This window comes from Mustela lutreola, chromosome 12, assembly GCF_030435805.1.
Source record: "Mustela lutreola isolate mMusLut2 chromosome 12, mMusLut2.pri, whole genome shotgun sequence".
In the NCBI taxonomy this organism is placed as follows: Eukaryota; Metazoa; Chordata; class Mammalia; order Carnivora; family Mustelidae; genus Mustela; species Mustela lutreola.
In genome coordinates, this window is record NC_081301.1 from 9,611,103 (window position 1) to 9,627,077 (window position 15,975).

General features: G+C 44.3%; 1 protein-coding gene across 5 annotated transcripts in view; it reads right to left on the reverse strand.

Moving 5' to 3' along the window:
- Nucleotides 1–1,283: 1,283 nt before the first annotated feature.
- GAPVD1 (GTPase activating protein and VPS9 domains 1) overlaps nt 1,284–15,975 on the reverse strand; it is a 79,541-nt gene continuing 64,849 nt past the window's right edge. For all 5 annotated transcript variants that reach the window (XM_059143545.1, XM_059143548.1, XM_059143546.1 and 2 more), the window contains 8 exons: nt 14,397–14,526; nt 13,361–13,470; nt 12,928–13,087; nt 11,866–12,053; nt 11,021–11,234; nt 8,967–9,039; nt 7,473–7,670; nt 1,284–6,273 (listed from right to left, as the gene is read on the reverse strand). In XM_059143545.1, the coding sequence (XP_058999528.1) occupies nt 6,133–6,273; nt 7,473–7,670; nt 8,967–9,039; nt 11,021–11,234; nt 11,866–12,053; nt 12,928–13,087; nt 13,361–13,470; nt 14,397–14,526 (1,214 nt within the window). In that variant the 3' untranslated portion in view covers nt 1,284–6,132. The remainder of the gene's footprint in view (nt 6,274–7,472; nt 7,671–8,966; nt 9,040–11,020; nt 11,235–11,865; nt 12,054–12,927; nt 13,088–13,360; nt 13,471–14,396; nt 14,527–15,975) is intronic.

Consider the following 15,975-nt stretch of genomic DNA (forward strand, 5'->3'; position numbering starts at 1 on the left):
CACATGGGAGGACTTGCTACGAATGCTGATTCCTGGAGGCCCCCCTCACCCACCCCAGAAATTCTGATTCAAGGGTTAGGGGGTAAGATCCCAAGGTTATGGACATTCCCAGGTATGTGGTGCAGAGGGGCCCCTGGTTCACGCCTTGTGAAATGCTGGCTCCCCGAACTTTCGTAAGAATGTCACCTGGAGGACTTTTGTTTTTCTAGAAAATACTTTTAATTCTTGCCCTTAAAAATTATAAAGACTATACATGATTTGGAAATGAGACTACCACACAATGGTCAAGTAAAAATGATCCATTCCATGCTGTTTGCTCACTCAGAAATCAGCGAGGACTGTGGTTGCTGGTCACCTTCCGTTGTCCATATCCGTGAGCCCCCCATAGCCTACTGTCCCTTCCACATAAACTCCAGACCGTCCTTCATATACCAATAGGCCCATCTCTGAGACCTGCCTGGAATGATGGTATCTGTGCCACGTCATCTTTTGACTGACATCACCTCCTTGGTCCGCTTCAGGATTGCCTCAACGCCCCATCTCATCTGTTGCTGGAGAAACTACTGTGACTGGGTGTCTCTTCCACCTGTCATGACGGGGTCCTGACCCACCTGCCCCGGTGAATACACACGATTCCCAGATCTTCCCAGAACCAAGCTGCCAGCAGTCTCAGACTCACGTCTTTTTTTTTTTTTTTTCAGACTCACGTCTTAAAAGCTGATTGAGTACCTGTAATACAGGTCTTTGAAAGGTGGCTTCTAGGTTTCTTTTTTTACGTTGAGTCTTTTCCTGACTCTCTAGCTCAGACAGCAAGAGCCGCGTGATCACTAAAAGATGTAAAGATTCCTGGTTCCATCTTTAATAAACTTGGATTTACAAACAAGAGTCCTAGGTGATTCTCAAGAGGGAAGTTTGGACAGCAATGGTTTACAGAACTCCACAGAGCATAATTTTGGGTCCCACTCCCAGAGAAAGTCATTCATTTGGTCAGAGAGAGTCAGGACAAGATTCCCTGACTAAATTCCCCAGAAATGGCAAAGAAACATCAGCGGCTACATATATGAGTCAACAGAACAGCCTTGCTTACAAAGCTTTTGTCAAACCTACAAATTAAGAGGAGTAAGGAAAGCTGAGGTGAAAATAACCTATTTTTTAAAAATCACATGAGAAGGGGCATCTGGCTGGCTCAGTCGGTGGAGCACGCAAATCTTGATCCCAGGGTCGTGAGTTTAAGACCCACGTCGAGCATAGAGATTTCTTCAAAAAAATCACATCAGATACTCTTTTCACAGGAACATAAAATTTAATGTTTTTGGCCAGCAATATGCTGAATTCCTAGTTAACAGAAATAAGTCTACTGTGGTTTTCATGTTCAGCATCTACAACAGGTTCAATGACTCGGAACTGAGAGCTATTCCCAAATGTGGAAGATGTTTTCAGGATCCCCACGGCCAGAGATTTTCTGGTCTCTTTGGTCAAAAATTTTTTTTAAGTCTACATACTGCATTTTGGTACCCCCAAGAAGATGGAAAACGATTCTTCTGGAATGAAATGACTGAAGCAAAAGCTCTTCAATGAATCTTTACATCTCTAGGCAGAGGACACATTCATAGCCAAGAGGTGCTTCTGAGAAATGATCTTGCTTCTCAGGATCATGACATGTCTTACAGGCGGCCCTACAGGAAAGCCTAGCTCAACAGTGTCACAGCTCAGCATCCTTCGGGAAAGCATATAGAGCCACTTACTTGGAGAGAGGGGTTGAGTGGGTACAAATATAACAGAAGTCCAAGCACACAGGTAATGCCAAGTTGGCAAGAAAAGCTGAATTCAATTTTCAGTTTTAGGCAAGTGATACATTAATTTTAATACTGAGCAGACTGGATGCAAATGGAACCCCCATTGAAATTTTTTGTTTCCTTCTAAACAAGGTGTGATCAATATAGGGCAAGCACCTTTCTGACAGTGGAGGAAGCCTGCAGAGTCAGCCTGTGACGAGGGCTCCTGGTCTAACAGCACCGCCCCTCAGCCGCAAAGGTGAATAAAGGCTTCAGTGAATACCGGAACGGGGACTTCTGCTCGCAGAACTAGGGCTGATGAGTAGCTACCAAACACGAGGGTCAGATACGAACTGTGTGAAAACAGTAAATGTTCACCATCGCGTTAGTAACCGTGAGTTCACGCGCATTCCCTCCTGGACCACACTTAACAAATATCCTTAGAGGTTCAAATGAAAAAGACGAGTGTGAATCATCATGGAGAAATTAGTAACATTTGAAGTCAAAGAAACTTTCGAAACTACTTCTGCATGCAAAATAGTTAATGGAAACATAAAATCCAGGGAATTCTACTGCTCTCCCTTTTTAATCAGCTTTACAGAATGGTACCATACATTAGTCGTCACATTGGAAGACAGGAATTTCCTATACATATACAAGATTGTGCAAGCTCATTAACTGAGGCTTATAGAAGGTTTTATCAGTTTCAAGGAGAGGCAGTCCGACGCTTTTTAATACAGGCGAAGCACAAGAATCCGTTAAGTAAGACAGCGTATCCGCTCGGCAGGGTGAATTCTTAAGGTGCATGGCCACTGCCCACGCTGTCTGCGCTGTTAACCCAGGAGAGAGGACTTCCTCCCTCTTGAGCTTAACCTTTGCTGAGCGTAGGCCTGTGGGACACACCAGCTCCACGGTGACTCCACACCAACCATGACACTGAAGCAAACTGTTTTCCTTTCTCCGAGTGTTCTCAGGAGTAATAGAGCTATTCTTGGTCATCCTACTTCTTCAGTAACCTACATTCTAAAACATATTAAGTATTAATCTGGCAAAGTTCTCAAGCATTTTGGCATTCAAAATATCTCGAATATGTCATCACTGTTCATCTACTAAAAATTCTGTGAGCGTCAATAAGATTGTTTCTGATCCCCACCCCCAAATCATGGCAATTATGTACAGAATAAATCCACTAGACTTAAAAGAACTAAAGACCGCAAATACAGACTTTTCCTTAAAGAAATAAAGGGGATATGGAGAGACAGGAAGAGAAAGTCTAAGACACACATGAAGGAAGCTAACCCCACATTTCTATCATTTCTATGCAATCCACTAGTAATTTTGAACAAGTGTGGTCCGACTTCCCCTTTCCATACCCAATCACATCAGAGAAAGGAATCTTTAAAGCCTCCCCCATTTAAAAAATGGAGTTGACCTTGACTTGGCCCAAATTAGAATCCCGAAGGCCGCGACTCAACAGTGGTGCTGGACAGGCATGCGCAGTCGGCTACAGGGTCTCGGCACAGCTTCGCTACCATCCAGGGCAGTGTCTGTTCTCTTGCTCACGCACCTCGGCAAGACAGAGACTGAAAGTCTGCAAAGGCTTCCAGGTCACAACAGGAAAAGAAAAACCATGCAATATGTCTATTTTCAATCCCTCACAAAGCCTAATTCTCTTACTACAGCGATTTAAAGTCTGTATAAAAAAGCTTCCATCAGCAGGTTTTTAAAGGAAAAATCAGAAGAAAGCAATACTGCGGCTGAGATGTGAACTAAAGTGGAGAGAGAAAACGAAACATTTACCAGGTTTAAAAAGAAAATAATTTCACAAGGAAAGACAATCTGTATTCCTATTACTGTTTTCCAAAAACAGAACATTAACACACAAACTGTGTAAGATTTCAGTGGACTGAGCCACTCTCTCTCCATTTAACATTCATTATTGCTGCAAATTCCATGTAATAATCAGTGGCTACTGAATGTTTCCTGTGGGTCATTTTATACTTTTGCACAAATCCTTCATACAGGTCCTGGGAGGAAGTGTCATAAGAACCAAAGAGCTACTGTTCTTCATTCCTGAAGGAGCGAAATCAAATCACTGCCTGTCCCAGGCCCTACCACGGCCAGGCCATTACCAATTCCTCTACTCAGAGACAACACTGGGGTTAGTCATGCCCCATCACACCGGCAGCGGGGAATGCTGGTTTGTCCGTGCTCCCCATGGGGGTTCCAGAGGGAAACGTCACTGCCCCTTAAACAGCGGGGCTGCGCTGCCCGGCCAGCACCTGAGGCGAGACCCAAACCCCTGCCTGTCTGAGGTATCGTCTGGCGCCAGGTCTATGGGCTTCTACCCTCGCCACTGGTTCCGGCACCACTTGGCTCTTACCTCTTGCCTCCAGCGCAACCAGACACCCAACTCACCGCCTTCTCCTCCCCAGAAAAGAGCCCTGTGCCACATCCACAGCTTCACATTTATTTCCATAGTGATAACACAGCAGAGGTGTAGCAACCATGTGGAGAAAAAAAAAATCTCTAGGAAATCCCACAATAATGCATTTCAACTATTCCAAGTCTTCTATCAACTTAACATTTATTGAATCAAATGCTGAAATAAATGGACTCCCCCTAGGTCTTAGAAATTGTGTCAGACTGTTTGTTTGTTTCATAAAGTAGTTATGATCGGATTTGACAATCTAATGCCTAGGCAAGTTTGACAGTCCACACAGAGTGCTTGGCCTAACATTCCAAAGGGCATTCTGTAGTACTAGTTGAATTCTGATCTCTCTCTAGAGGGCAGAAACCACATCCCACACTCCTATGCAACTTGTTATTTTGGTATTTTTAAATAAATGAATGAGAAGAGGTGGAGGCATAAAGAAACTCTGGCTTCTTTAGGCACAATTAAACACAGAGGTCTTGGAGAGAAGTAGACAGCCTCTGTATTCATCTGCTCAAGGCTGTCTGTCACAGTTCCCTTAAAAATGCCTCGAAAGGCTGCCCGCAACAAGGGACTCAAAGTATAGGACCAGGTGTGTTATAAAAGCAGCTCCCCATGTTTAGGAAATGTACAAAGTGAAACCAGTCAGTCGTGACTTATGTACAGGACTTGTGCTTGAAGCTTTGGTGTGCCTCCATGGCCAATTTCTCAGACACCAAAACCCATTCCTGATTATCAATATACAATCAAACCAAAATACAGAAACATAGACTTTTGTTCAGAAGAGGGAAATAAAAGGCACAGAAACCTGCCAAAATAGACTTTTTTCCATAAGAATAATATGGTTGGTTAAAATAGTTTATCACTAGTAAAACCTGTATCACTAGAGCAGACAATACAAATCAGTTTTTAAAAAAATGACATTCACTGAATTCCTGGTCTGTCATTCAATGTGAATCATCATCAAAAATATATTACAATTAAAGGTTTGAAAGGAGTTCAGTTTGGGGTTTCTACACTGTATCTAGTATTTCAGATAAGAAGTACCACAGTAACCTATTAGGTGTCTACTGTTCCTTTGTACGCAATGTGTGGCGATTAAAGGGTCTACCTCCTTCCTCCTGTGGGCTCAAAGACGTCCGTGGTGAGGAATGTCTAAGTGAGTATACCCTCATCAGAGGCAGTCTTGTGCATCAAACTCCACACCTAGAAAGTTCAAGAAACTGTTTTCCACTTTAATAAATATTTCTGTGTATTTGTTTGCTGCTATTAAGCTCAGCTTAAACTTTGTCCAGGAAACCATTTCACAAGAGGGTACATCACAGCCTACTATCAGCAATACTCCTTGTTTATTAGAATCTGAAGATGTCCATATTACATCAAATATAAATATATATTATATTTACATTTCCTTCTTAGCTTTTCATTTCGGTGAGTGTATTTATAGATAATGCCACTAATGTCACCACCATTATAATTCTCAGTGCAACTGGTATCTTCCTTCCATTAGATGCATATAAGATTAGACAGCATCTAAAAAGAGGTGTACTGTTCTTTTTATTTTTTTTTTAAATAAAAGGAAAGAATGGGTATCCATGAATGGAGATCTAGGAATTTTCTAGATTTTGTTCTGTTTTTTAATATTTCAAAATACCTGAAAAATGTGGTCCCTTTTTGCAGTACTAATTCTCTACTTGGGACAAGAAAATAACCAAATATGCAACAGAAAGGAAAAGAGCCCAAAGAAAAGAGAACCTGCTTGTTAGCTCATTAATCTGTTTAGTAAAGATCTGTTTTAAAATGTCTGAATGCTGTACAATATTATACAAAAACAATCTTCAGCCTTCAAAGCAGCTGGTACATTTTCTAAGAGATCTGTTTGCCCGCCTAACAGTCTGAGGCCTTGGTGGGCCTTGGTCTTGGTCACTTTCGGTCATCAATAGTTTTAATGAATTCCACTGCTGCTGTGAACTGCATCCACCAATAGGATTCCTCTCCAGACAGACAGCTGGCGTAAAAACTACTGATATACTGGACAGTGGAGAGCAAGCAGGGCGGATTTGCCTAGAGAAGTGAAAAATGAGAGAGTCAAATACTCAAGATGTATAGCTCTGCAAAAATCATCTAAGTGAACATCTTCAAATGTTTTTCTGTGAAAGAGATGCCAGTCCTTTTTGAAAATAATCCCCAAATTCTTCTTTGGAAGTGATGAAACACCTAGCCACTAAGGGCAACAATGGAAAGGTAACTCAGGTTCAAATGCCAGCTGGGCTATCTAGAGCTTTCCAACCTTGTAAGTCACTGAAGCTTACTGGTCCCGAAGGAGGCTGAACTAATCCCAGCAGACTTACTCAACATCCCAGGATTCCAAAATGTTAGATAAGGAAAAAATGCTATATGCCAAGTGACTTCTAAGTCTGGATAGAATCAGCCAAGAAAGAAAAAAACTAAAAAGATAATATACCCTCTGTTGCCAGAGGTAACACAGAACATCTCTCACTTTTTCACTGTCTTCCTGTGAAAAGAACGGACATGCGTGTTTTAAGTGGCTGGGAGAAGGCAAGGCCTGTGCCTCAGAACACGTCCAAGGGGCCCTGCACCGAACTAACGCGCCCCACGTGGAGGAGACAAGAGCGAGGCCAGAGCTGGAGTTACGAAGGCTGAGCGCACACGGCCCCCGGGGGTTGCTGCCTGAGCTAAGAGTTCGGATTGCAGAAATACCACAAATAGGGGGAGCCTGGGTGGCTCCATCAGTTGAGTGTCCAACTCTTAATTTTGGGTCAGGTCATGATCGCAGGGCTGTGTGATCAAGCCCCACGTCAGGCTCTGTGCTCGGTGCAGAGTCTACTTGAGATCCTCGCCCTCAGCTGCTCCCCACTCATGCCCCCCGACACTGCAAATAAATAAATCTTTAAAAAAAGAGAGAGATGTCAGTATGTTTTAAAATAATATGGCACAATTATAAAACAAGAGCCCTCATTCTTCCTTCCTTCATTCGCTCAGTAATTACAACCAAGCCCCAACCAAGAACCTCAGGCACCTAACAGCTGGAAACGTTCATCTAGCAATCTGGTCCTCCTATTCTTTCTTCTGAAAACCGTAACTTCTGGACAGAACAAAACCTCACATGAGACTCTTTCTTTCTGGGTAACACAGAGCTTGGGACTGGAAGAGCCGAGGTCCCTGGAGTGGGGGGAGCCCTGCACCAGCCTGCTCAGAAATGCCAAATAAACTCTTCTCATTAATAACAGTGAGGGGCCCACCTTTATCAACACAAATACCAAAACAGGCACGAAGTCATCTGCTCCGGGGACAGAGTCCTCATTGGCCAGACTCAGGAGGTTCATGATGGTGGAGCACATGCGCAGGATACACTGCACTTTGTCCCGGGGGGTCTTATAAGCACTTATTGTCCTGATTTCCGACTGTGCAGATGGCCAAGGGGCTTCCCGAAGATAAACCTAAGTAAGACCAGAGACAGACAGGCAGATCGTGAATCCAACAGCAACCACAGGAAGCCACTATGGCAACCTGGGTGCCAGGAAGCAGAAGGACAAGCTTGGTGCCTTTTCCTTTCTTCAGTAATGCCAGACTGCTGTTCCTTCCTCTCCCACCGAGATTAAAGCTTCACTTCTAAACTTTTAAATAATCTGCTTTGCATTTTCAAATAAAGTAACCCAGATATCCATTAATGGAAGAAAGGACATACAATAACACCAAATCCAGAATTCAAAAAATTTCAAATAATTCCTAAGTAGAATGGAAATTCTCTACACATAGTAGCTGATTCTAAAAGCCCAACAAGCTACTTCTGAAAGAAAAAATTTTAAAAATTTGCACATTGTTGCAATAGCTCTAAAAATAACAGACTCAAAAAAATCAAAAAATAATTTAAAAACTCATGCTAATCAATATTTCATTAGTGGAGATTTTAACAAAACAACCAGAAAGCTCAAATACCTGAAATTTCCCTATTATTTTGTAAAAATTGGATGACGCTACAAGGTAATTCTGACATCACATTCAGATTTAACTTCTTCCCCTGGAATAATAGTTGTCACACTCTGTGGAGTGTCACCAGATCCCTTATTCAAATGGGACTTTTCTGCAGAAATAGGACTACAAAATCATCCATGGAGGGGGCGCCTGAGGGGCTCAGTTGGTTTTAAGTGTCTGACTCATATTCTGGGTCAGATTATGACGTCAGGGTTGTGAGATCAAGACCCGAGTTCGGAGCCTGTTTAAGATTCTCTCTCTCGGGGCGCCTGGGTGGCTTAGTGTGTTAAGCCTCTGCCTTAGGCTCAGGTCACAATTCCAGGGTCCTGGGACCCAGCCCCGCATCAGGCTTTCTGCTCAGCGGGGAGCCTGCTTCCTCCTCTCTGCCTACTTGTGATCTTTGTCTGTCAAATAAATAATAAAATCTTAAAAAAAAAAAAGAAAGAAAAAAAGAAAAAAAAAGATTCTCTCTCTCCTTCAGACCCCTCCATCATGCTCTCTCTACAACAAACAAACAAACAAAACACATCCGTGGGGAGCACTGTGGCGGGAGGCCAAGTGGCTTCGGGGCCCTCCACCTCCTCATCTCCCCACTGACATGCCGTTCCATGCCAGACAATTTTAATCCTAGACCTTTGAGAACTTTATAGTTAGAATTACATCTAATGCAAACTGTGTTTTGTAATTTACTACACTGTTTCCACGCATAGGGTATATGGACCAACTACCAGCACCGCCCAGGCCGTATGCACCTACATTACCTCTGGTATCTGAAGAGCTCTGTGATTTGCAGTCACTACTTTAGACAGTCTCTGAATATGTTCATGAAGAACCCTGCAAACCCCCAAAACACAGATGTAAATACATATTTCACATAATAAGGCACACAGAGTCATAACTGATTTTTTTTTTCTCAAAACATTTAAAACATTTAGACTTGCTTCAAGATAAGAGATCACAATTACAGCGGAGAGTATCTCTTAGCTGTAAGTATTCCGTCTTGTCAAAAAAAAAGATTCACACTTCGGCTCTGCTTAGAAATGCTAAGGGAGCTGTGGGGGGACAAGAAGAGGGAAGTTCTTCCTTCCCAGCCAAGGACAGCATTCCAGGGGACAGATGAGAGGAGGCCCAGCCCAGAAGCCACCGGGACACACTAATCAGTACAAAGCACGAGGAAGCAGAGGGATCAAAAGCCAAAAACTGAAGATCATAGAAGATGAGAGAGAGAAAGAGCTTTTGAGAACACTCAAACTCTCTCTCATTTCATAGATGAAAATAATTGGGCTTAAAATAGTGAAGGGTTTGCCCAAGGTCACACAGGGGTTAGGAGCAGGGGCTAAACCCAGTTTTCTTGGTTTCTACTGTTCTTTCCAAAACACTGTGTTAACTGTCCGCTCTATAAAACGTGCAGAAGTGCTGTGGAGGAGAGCATACAAGTAATCCGCTTCAAAGCTCCTCTTTGCAGTAAATACAGTGTGAATGTCCCTAACTCTTCATTCCATTCTGGAAGCCCAAAACTGGTCTCTGGAGAGAAAACAGGTCCCAGTTGGTGAATTAAACACAGAAGCTTGGCTGTACCTCTGAGAGCGTGAACCAGTGGGAGAGGCGGACTGGAACAATCCTAACGCACTCACAGAACATACATGCAAGATCTTAGCATTTCCATGAAAGAAACCATCTATAAACCACTCATGAGTCACCCCAAGGTCTTATCACGTGGACCCCTTGAAAGCGCCTGGCACAGTAAGCCAGTGTTACTGTGGGGTGTGGGGGGGGGAGCCGGGTGGGAGGGGCACAGGAGACACTTTGCTGGGGGCAGAAAGAGGGTACAGTAGTGCTCCAGAAAAATGCAAAAAAGGGAAAATGGAAAATACGAAATCATCCCCAGTCTCATTATCCAAAATATAATTCCCGTTACCACTCCAGGTATTTCTTCTCAGGACTTTTTTTTAGGATTATTTTTTAAAATCAGCTTTATTGAGAACCATACATTTCCAGATATTTTTTTATATTTAAACGTAGAGCTTTTCATTCCTAATAAATAGGTATCGAGCATATAGAAGTCAGGCGCTGTGCTCGATGAGGGGAGAGCGCAGTGACTGTGAGCGGGACACTCCTGCTCTCACCAGCCGATGATGCTGCGGCGCCGGAGGACGCTCGCCACACAACCGCACACAGCAGCAATCGAGCAGGCGGTGGTTCGGCGCCCCCCCCCCCCCCGCCCCCGGGGGACATCTGGCGGTGTCTGGAGACATCCTGGTTCTCACAGCCGGAGGGTACTACTGGCACCTGGTGTGCACAGACCGGGGACACTGCTAAGCACCCCGCAAGGCACATGGCCGCCTCCCACATAAAGGATTATCTGGCCCCAAATGTCAGTGGTGCCACGCTGAGGAGGCCCGACGGACGCTACCAAATGTACAAGCACAACTGAGGCAAGTGCTGACGACAGGGACACAGGCCCAGGAGAGCCCTGCCAGGGAAGGGACCGGGTCGGAAAGGTCAGGGAGGAGGAGCTGCAGTCAAGACCCGAGGGAAGAGGAAGGAGGCGAGCGCCGCCGGTGGGGAAGAGCAGCGGACAGTCCCCGCCGCCCAAACAGGCCCCGCAACTGACACGCCCGCAGGCCTCATGCCCACCGCCCTGAACAGAGCGTTATCCTTCCTTCTGCTCTTGGGATCAGACAGGTGAAAAACGGTAACACGTGCTGCCTTCATTGTCACATACTAAGTCTCAGCACAGCTTGTGTCAAACAAGGGACTGGCTGATGTACCCCTATGTGATCAACGGGGACGCAGTAAACATGGGAGTGCTCACTGGTCACGCAGTATGTCACCGTCCTGGTTAGGGTAGAAAGCAAGCTTGAAAATCCGATTCATCACACTGCGCTCGATGGCCAGCTGGGCGTCCTGAAGCTGCTCCTCGCTCGCGTTCTGCCATATGACGTCCTGGGCCATCGCACCATAGAGGAACTGCAGAAAATCTTCTACCTGAGCAGTTTTATCATCAGCTGCTGTGAGTTGCTGAAAGTCTCCAATGCAAAATAATAATTTTTTAAATACACTATCTGGATAATTTTAAAAAGGAAATTACAGAAATCATTTTAATAACTAGCTATGCAGATACTATTCTCTTAAAGCCAAAAGTATCTAGAAACAGTTTAGTTTAGAAGAATATGTGGCCAAATCATTAAAATTGTGAGAAAGGTAAGAAATATGAAATGCAAAAGTAGAACAGCAAGGGGCTTGTTATAAAAATGACATACTTGGACTAATGTATAGAATTGCTGAATCACTATACGATATACCTAAAGCTAATACGATACCATACATTAATTATAATGGTATTTTAAGTATAAATGTTAAAAAATAAAAATTTAAAAAACTTTAATGATACGCTTTATTTTTAAATATGAGAAGAATTTTGTGGATCCAAAACCTTAACCAATTTTCCCAATTTCGTATAAACTACAGGTATTCGATCCACGGTAAAAATGAAATTTACTGGTTCCACATCAAGATGATTAAGAATCCATAAAACATCTGGGAATTTAAGGGACTACTCTTAGACATGCAACTACTCAAACCAGCAATACAAAAATTTCCGAATTTCCCCACTAACACATGGCTGAAAAGATGCTTAATCTAAAGGTCTTCGGTTACCGTGAATGAATTCCCTGATCTTCTTTTCTTTGCTCTCAAGCAGCAACCTCACACAGACAGTGGTGAAGTAACGATTGGCCACCTCTTTGTCCCGCAACACCCGCTGAAGTAGCCTTTCCAGGTGGGCCTGTGTGGTCTGCAGTCCTTGCCGACAGCGAGTGAGATAAGCAATATAGGGCGCCCTTTTCCTAAAAGGAAAGGGGCTTTGCAGGACATCACATACATACAGTGCACACTTTCTTAGAGACAAAGAGTCCTAATTTTTCTTAAAGAAAGAATATGACCTCACAGACTTTGGTTTTATGCATTAGCCACATCAGGCTGCAGACAGCTGTCTTAAGGGCTAATCCTGCTGCCAGCTCAAGGAACGGAACCATTCTGCATGTTGGTGAAGAAGAACACCTACGGGGTTAAACGCTTAGCTGCCTAACTCATGACATGTTACTAAGTCCCCTGGCATCCTTGATCTATTTCATACTGGCCCATGGTCTCCCTGCTGGCAGGACCTCACACTTCACAGGAAACTGATTGCTACAGAAGACTAAAACAACAAAATACAGGTTAATATGCCACTAGATCATTAAACGTATCATCGGTAATTTGCTTATACTCTAATTGTAGCGATCACTAGAGCACCCATCCCCTCAGCCTGGGGGCCTCATCGTCCCCTAAGAATCTCACTGACGTTCTTCTCCTGAAGTGTTGGCAAAGGGCAGGCAGCAGACAGGAGGCAGCAATTTTTAGGCTACACTTGCTTTCCTGCTCCAGGGAAGTAGTTTTTCTGGTCACCTCCCAGAAAAGGAGCAGGATATCCTAGTTCTCCTGGCCTCACCTCTGCAAACACTGCTTCTGTGCAAAGCTGAAGGAAAGTGCACTTCTTTGTGAGAGCTGCTCATTCACAACTACATCTCCAGATAAATAACCAAATGTGTTCCTCGGAAATCTACACCCAGGTAAATACAGCCCAGGATGCTGCCGTAAGCCTAGATTCACTTGTGAAATAAAGACAGGGAAGAAGATCCTTGCCACTGGGTCACAGGTGCAGGAGGCTGGGGTAGTTACCTGTAGTCCTCAGCGATAGAGGCCAGCAGTTTTCTGCAAGTTCTGTTATCAAAGCGGCACACGCAACGCATTGTTTCTTGAAGTTGAGCCATTAAGTTCTTATCTTGTAAATTAATTGCTTCAGCTATTTGAACTTTTAAGAAGCATACAATTTCATTGTCTAAACAAAAAATGAGAGAGAGAATTGTTATTGCCGACAACTTCCACTGCACGCCAGCCCTTAGCCTCTGGGATGTCCGTTCCGCTCTACCAGGGATCAGAAGAACTAAGCAGCCCTGCCCCTCACTTTAATGAAGCATCAGGAATCAAAGTGCCCTTACCTGATGCTAATACAAATAGACTAATGGAACCACATGGAACTGCTACATAGCTTACATAGGTTGAATACAGGCAGTCTCACATGGCTCAACCCATAAATACAGGAAAAACCTACCCTCTGGGTCTGTATGGTCCGGTAAACCGTTCCTTGTTGAATGGGTGAGCACTGGGAAAGCAACAGAATCCGCAGAGCAAAGAGCAAGTCTCAGTTTCTTTTTTGCGTCTCTGAAGAATGAGTCAAAAGTACATTAATTTCTTCTTCTTCTTCTTTTTTTAAAGATTGTTTATTTGAAAGAGAGAGCACAAATGGGGCGCAATCCCAGGAAGGCAGGATCACGACCCAAGCCGAAAACAGCCACCCAACCGAATGAGCCACCCAGGTGCCCCAAAAGTATGTTAATTTCTTTATGCAGAGAGCGGTCACACTTTATGAACACTTACCATATAAATTAATATACTATCTCAGGACTCAATTGTTTCAAGAAGTCATAAATAACAGATACTTTTTTATTTACTGACTCCTCACTTAAAGGAAGAGGCTTTCTGGTGACCCAAGGAGCAAGACCCTGGCAAGGCTCAAGGCTCATTCTGTCAAGTCACCACAATCAGTCAAACAGCAAATCCTCTGGACCCTGTAACACACACTGCGTCTCTATGAGGGCACTATGAAGAGAATGCAAAGGGGGCCTTATGCCAGGGTCTGCAGGGGCCACAGAAGTCCCCAGAGCCATCTCCTCACCCACACCAAGAAGGCCCTCCGTCACATCTCTTGAGAAAGGCTGATCCTGCCGCAGACAAGCCTGACAAGAGCCCTTCCTACCGCTCGACCATCTGCCACGACAGCTGATCCTGCCACCCGTCCAGTCTCCCCCAGCATTTCTTGGTGTGGGCAAAGGGACGGCCACTTGTGTCATTTAAATCACTGACATGACCCCTGAGGGCACATGAGGAGATTGTTTTTTCAGCCCTGAATTAAAGCCTTTGCTACACGGCATCCAGAGTGCAGCAGTCTCTTCCGGACACAGCATTCCGTCCTTATCTCTCTGCTCTAGACAGTCACTCGGTGGCCTAATGAGTCATCTGACTTGACGTGACTGCAGTGGTGATGAAAAGCCCAGAGCCTCAAATTCAAAATCCTGTCAAAGAAATACCTGTACGAGAAAGCAGAATCCTGGGGGTGGGCCGCCTGGCTCGCGGAATCCGGGAGGTCGTCGGCGGAGATGTTCTGCAGCGTCTCCTCTCGAGGAGAGTCATGGGCGCTCTCACCGTCGCCCATGACCTCTGCACAAACCCATCCCCCAAGAGAGGACAGAAGCGGGTTAACCGGAAAGAGTCTCACATGAGGTGTTCAGAGCTACTTGACCATAAATTAGCACTATGCTTTACAGTCAGAGTTCTTCAAAAAAAGCAAGCAAGCAAGCTCGCTTAAAACAGCTGATAGCAGATCACGAGGGCAGGTGTCACAAAGAGAATGACTTTTGCCTTCTCTTACCAATCTTAACCCAAGGCGATGAAAGTCTGTGACTTAACCGATAATGCTTTAATCAGAACTGCCACACCACAGAACGAAGAGGGGCCTCACAAATCATCTTACGTAACCACCTCGTGTTACAGACCTGGAATCCTGCCCCAGGAGAAAGTGGCCTGCTGTACAGCCCTCGGCTACCTGGAGGCCGAGGTGAACCCTGCCCTCAGCTCCCCCGAGCTCTTTACTAGGGCTGTTCCCACCACCCAAACGATGAGCTGGGACCGACTCACAAATGCAGCCACAACAGACCTGTGGTTCCCACAGCTGTTTCTATGTTTTTAATTAACCAATTTAGAGAATACACTCGTATATAAAATCAAAAGGAATAAAAATTCATTACTATAATAAAGATACTGTGCTTATGTGGGACAACTATCTTTATTAGGAGACCATTTCAAATGCTTCCGGGAAAAAATATAGAGAAAATGCAGCCAAACGTTAACAACTGATAAAGTCCCAAGTAGAGAGAGGGAATACAGATCTTCACTGTACTAGTCAACTCTCTGTCCTTTGAAACTTTTCAAAATAAGATGTATGGGAAATTCACCTCTACTCTGGCTGCCCTTTATGCTCCCTTTAAATTCTCCCTCAAGCCAACTCACACTACCAGCCAGATTCTCCCAGGGACAGTCCTGCACACACAAAAGCAGAAACACGTGCAGGGCACCTGGGTGGCTCAGTGGGTTAAGCCTCTGCCTTCAGCTCAGGTCATGATCCCAGGGTCCTGGGATCGAGGCCTGCATCGAGCTCTCTGCTCGGTAGGGAGCCTGTTTCACCCCTCCTCTCTGCCTGCTTGTGATCGATCTCTCTCTCTCTCAATCTCTGTCAAATAAATTTAAAAAAAAAAATTTTTTTTTAAAGAAACATGTGCAGTATACAATTTATGCTTTTATATACTTCTCTTTCCTCTTTATTTTAGGGATTATACTGTATTTTTCTGACAGCTATTCAAAGTAGTCAAAAAGCTACTTATTCCGAACACTTCTCACTGTGATACCAAAGGTAGAACACTTGACCGGGAAACACAGGTTTGAAATGTGTGAGTCCACTTATACACTGTTTTCTTTCTTTCTTTCTTTTTTTTTAAGTATTTTCTACACTCAACGTGGGGCTTGAACTCACAATCCCAAGGTCAAGAATCATTTGCTCCGGGACGCCTGGGTGGCTCAGTTGGTTAAGCAGCTGCCTTCGGCTCAGGTCAT